The following is a 5,000-nucleotide window of genomic DNA, read 5'->3' as shown; positions in this document are numbered from 1 at the left end:
TTTTTTAACAAACTTTGACTGAGAGCAATTATATCTAATATACTTTTAAGGGGCTATGAATGGACACTTTAGCTTTACGTTCCTTCTCACAATGTTTCATCGTAGAGCTGTTATCATCATCTAAAAACACAGATCTCTGTTTAGAGAAGAGAATAAGAACCTGGAAAAGATAATAGCATATAAATATAAGAAAAACTAAACTATAGCCTTCTTCAAATAGAGGGAAAAAATTTGTTATACCGTTGTCTACGAATTAAAAAGATTATAAATTCTAATTTCCTGTCTTTTAAAGTCATTAACCTATTCAATTGGGCACCAGGAGGCCTAGCTTACAATTCTATGCTATGTAACCATCGTGGGCACGTTGGAATAAGAAAATAAATATATTTCCGCTTCCATTATTCTATAGATAATAAAATAAAACATGATGTGGCTTGACTCAACATCCCGATGTAGTGAAAGAAGAAGAAAAAGTAAAAACCGCCTATGGCTCCCCAGGTCATCACGATTTTCATTCGTTGGAAAACGGATCTGGATGCCTGACGTCACCCAGGCTTGGAACCTTCTCACCTGCTTACCTTATAGGTCTTGATTGTGTTATCATCTGATTAAGCCTGAAATTCTAATAGGATTCCGAAGTTTCCAGGGTAATTTCTCGTCTTCTTCTTCTGATAACTTGCTTTTTCCATTTGTATTGGGTAAGTACGTTTGCCTTCATTTTGAAGGACTTTACTTTGTTTTTGGTGTACGGTGGACCTTAGTCCAGATCGGCTGCCCTGCCTGAAATCGCTTTAGATTCCGGTAGCGTATGTTAATAGAAATTGTATTTTTTGAATATAGTTGCCTTTACACTGGATGCCGTATTAGGTCGCAAAATATTCTTAACAAAAGTTGTATACTAGCATTGATCTTATCATTATCAATCAAGAAAATCCAATACTGACCGGTTGGGAGGATAACTTTGCTAGATAACGAGCTGGAAAACGCGAAAAAAGATAAATATATTACTGTTTATTTCCATCAACAACGAACCATATTTCAGAATTCTCTTAATTTTTAATGAAATTCGTAGATACGAAGAAAGTTGAAAAGAAACCATCTAGTTAGGTAATATTTCAGCATTTGAAGGACACAAAATAACAATGTAGATTATGCAATTCTAATATAATTTTCAAATTAATATATTGAAAACTGTAAGAGGTACAATTTTAAAATTTCTCTTTAAATTGATTTCTAGACGCAGAGGACAGCGAATAGTTTGTCAAAATTTCCATGAAAGAAGCAAGAAGTTAATAGCAGCATTACTTCTATAATAATGATAATAAGAACAACAACAACAAAAGCAATAATAATAATTATAATGATAATAATAATAATAATAATAATAATAATAATATTTCGGGAGTAGACCCTCTTTTAAGCAGGTTTTATTAAAAGTGATTGCTGCCTCAGTGCCGTTAATCTTGTAATTAACTTTTTCTACTGTTCTTATTATCTTTTTCTCTTCATTTGAACAATCTGCCAGTAACTGGGAAAGGGACATATCAATAGGAAGGTGATGAAGACCATATCATTCACAATTTGTCTTTAATATATCACAACACATTGTAAAAGTACAGATAATATGTACAAAGTATAAAACACTATCACAATGTTAGTGCACACAAAGTAATGGTCACTTTTGTACAAAAAATTATAAATTACGTGGAGTTAAGTTTAACACATCCTTCGACTCAACCGGTTTCGAGCAGTGAGAAGGTTTTCTGCTCATTGTCAAGAGTGAACTGAAATGCAGGTGTTGTTTTGATGGCTTATATACGGAGTCCTGCTTCGAGATTCCATCTTCAGTGGTTAAGAACCGCCCCAGGGTGGAGACCATTAATCCTTTTGGGTGGTAGCCTCTGCCTCGCCGGGAGGTTTGGTGGGATTATTGACTCTGGTTCTGTCAGGAGATAATCCCTGTTTTGACCTTTGGCTATATCAGTCCTGTCATAGTTGTTATTGCCTGGACTATTGTTGGTGGTGGACCTTATACATGTTGGCAATAAGGTCCCTTCTTGCGTGGTGATGAGGTTAGGTCTTTGTTGTTGAATAAAAAGAGCTTCCATTATCCGGAGACGTCTGCTGTCAGGGGCACGGCCGATGATGGTTACATTTTTCACTATATGCTCCCTTGTTGTCTTAAAATTATGTTTTTGGAGGCAATGCATTTTTATTGCACCCTGTTGCACGTGGCAAGATAATCTCTTAGAAAGACGCATCGTCGTCATCCCGATGTAGGTGCCAGGACATTCCTGGACGGGGCATTTATATCGGTACACTACGTTCGTCTTTTTCAAGTCATCTTGCATGGCAGGGGCAGGGTTGTTTTTCATTATCAAGTCTCGTGTTTTTGCTGATTGGTAATAAATTATGAGGTTGATTTCAGTATCCTCTGCCGTGGCAAAAACGTTGTTTTTTATCATATTTTTCATAATCTTTTCTTCTTCTTTGTAGTTTACGCTCATAATGCCTTTATAGTAAAGATTTATTTTTGCTGGCGTGTTGGTATCATCAGGGCCTTCATTCTGGTACCATTTCTCGATTTCTTTTTTAATTTGCCGGTTAATGTCCTTATTCATGAAGCCATTATTCACCAGAATTTTAGTAACTCTGTCAAGTTCCTCGTGGGTGCCATCAAAACAACACCTGCATTTCAGTTCACTCTTGACAATGAGCAGAAAACCTTCTCACTGCTCGAAACCGGTTAAGTCGAAGGATGTGTTAAACTTAACTCCACGTAATTTATAATTTTTTTGTACAAAAGTGACCATTACTTTGTGTGCACTAACATTGTGATAGTGTTTTATACTTTGTACATATTATCTGTACTTTTACAATGTGTTGTGATATATTAAAGACAAATTGTGAATGATATGGTCTTCATCACCTTCCTATTGATATGTCCTTTTCCCAGTTACTGGCGGATTGTTCAAATGAAGAGAAAAAGATAATAAGAACAATATAAAAAGTTAATTACAATAATAATAATAATAATAATAATAATAATGATAATACTAATAATAAAAATAATGATTACTATTATTATTGTTATTATTTATATTATTATCATTATTTTTACTATTTACTGGACATATTCAGGAGAGATGCACGATGGCAAACAATAGATGTCATTAAAATTTGCACCTCACAAGGTCAAGATGAAGGTCAACGTAACCTGAGAGCTCAAATTCGATCTTTTACTATAAATTCGTGAACTATTATCCTATTCACTGGAAATCGAGACTAAAATCTTTATTTTCCGCTGAAGAATATATATATATATATATATATATATATATATATATATATATATATATATATATATATATATATACTGTGTATATGAATATATATCTATATATATAATGTATATGTATATATATATATATATATATATATATATATATATATATATATATATATATATATATATATATATATATATATATACTGTATATATGTATATATGTTTATATATATATATATATATATAGATATACATATATTGTATATATATATATATATATATATATATATATATATATATATATATATATATATATATATATATATATATATACATATATATATATATATGTATGTATACTTTATATATATACATATATATCAAAATAGTAAAAATTAATAGTTTTGAAGATTGGTAAGATCAAAATTCAGGAGGTTGAATTTCCAAGGTCACCGTATTTCAAAGGGTCATAACTGTCAAACGAGTACAGATTCACACTCGGTTAATATTGCTTATAGATAAAAAACATATTTGGGCTCTAAAATTACATAATGACCTTTGACCTTCAGTGACCTTGAAAGGTCAAATTCAACATCTCCACATTTCATCATATTCCGAACCATTCTCGTCTACTATAATTGACGGATATTTCAACACTATGGAAAAACATTAAGGCAAAGGTAGTGTTTTCGTGAAGGTTCAAGTGCTGTGGGCGGGGTTTTGTCATGTCTACGCTGCTTGTTTCCATTTGTTTAATATATTTCATTAGGTTTCTTGCATGTATTTAATATTTGTATTTTATTACATTTCTTGAACTGTAATTTTCTATTAATTTTCATGAAAATAAGACAAAACTAAACAAGGATTAAATAGAATGATACTGGCAATAACATCATAGCTTTTTTATTATCATATACATAAATTAAGAGCAATAATTTATTTGTGGAATAAAACAGTTATGCAATAATTTCCTGAAATCTACTTGGATTCGTTGGATCCAGAACCGTAGTAGTATCTCCTGGGAGCCTCACGAGACTCGTAGGAGTCTGAGTCGGGGAACTGAGCCTCACCGGAGTAGGTGACGTCAGCGATGTATCCATCGTCACCGTCGACGAAGAAGGATACCTTCTGCAGGCGACCGTCGGGGAGCTGGACGAAGTAGGATCCCTGAGTGTTGTCTCCATCACGGGCTTCCTGGTGTCCGAAGTCGTTGCGGGAGGGGGCGTGGTTGACAGCCCAGTTGAAGTTGTATTTGGCTTCGCCGGATTCGAAGGACTCGGAGGAACCGGAGGAGTACTGAAAATTACAAATTAACTTTTAGAAATATTCATATTTCATCTGGGAAACAAACAAATATGTAACACAAGTTTTTGTATATAAACTAAAGATAAAATGTATACTATGCGAAATAAGAATAAAGATGCTGGAAACCCACCCTTGGTCTTGGTGGAGAATAGGAGTATCTTTCGAAGCTGTCAGCTGCGACAAGGGCAGCCATACCCAACACAATCAAAGCAATCTATGAGAGAAAAAATAGTTCATTGTTAGGACTATGAAATAGTGTTATTGTAAAATGATAAAGATCATTTTCATATACATTAGTGATACAATATTGTTTACCTAAACATAAAAAATTAAACAGCCTTGTATAGACTTCGAGCTTACCTTAGAATGCATCTTGTTCTTATTGAGACTCGTAGCTAAGTACACA

General features: G+C 33.2%; 1 protein-coding gene across 1 annotated transcript; it reads right to left on the bottom strand.

The window, feature by feature from the left end:
- Window positions 1-4,179: 4,179 nt before the first annotated feature.
- LOC137622994 (pro-resilin-like) lies at window positions 4,180-4,991 on the bottom strand. The gene is made up of 3 exons (XM_068353611.1): window positions 4,955-4,991; window positions 4,725-4,808; window positions 4,180-4,585 (listed from the first exon to the last, which is right to left on the bottom strand). The coding sequence occupies exons 1-3, from the start codon at window positions 4,964-4,966 to the stop codon at window positions 4,268-4,270; spliced, it is 414 nt and encodes a 137-aa protein (XP_068209712.1). The 5' UTR covers window positions 4,967-4,991; the 3' UTR covers window positions 4,180-4,267.
- Between the last annotated feature and the right edge of the window lie 9 nt (window positions 4,992-5,000).

This window comes from Palaemon carinicauda, chromosome 30 (genome assembly GCF_036898095.1).
Source record: "Palaemon carinicauda isolate YSFRI2023 chromosome 30, ASM3689809v2, whole genome shotgun sequence".
Lineage (NCBI taxonomy): Eukaryota > Metazoa > Arthropoda > Malacostraca > Decapoda > Palaemonidae > Palaemon > Palaemon carinicauda.
This window is presented reverse-complemented; position numbering and strand designations above follow the sequence as displayed.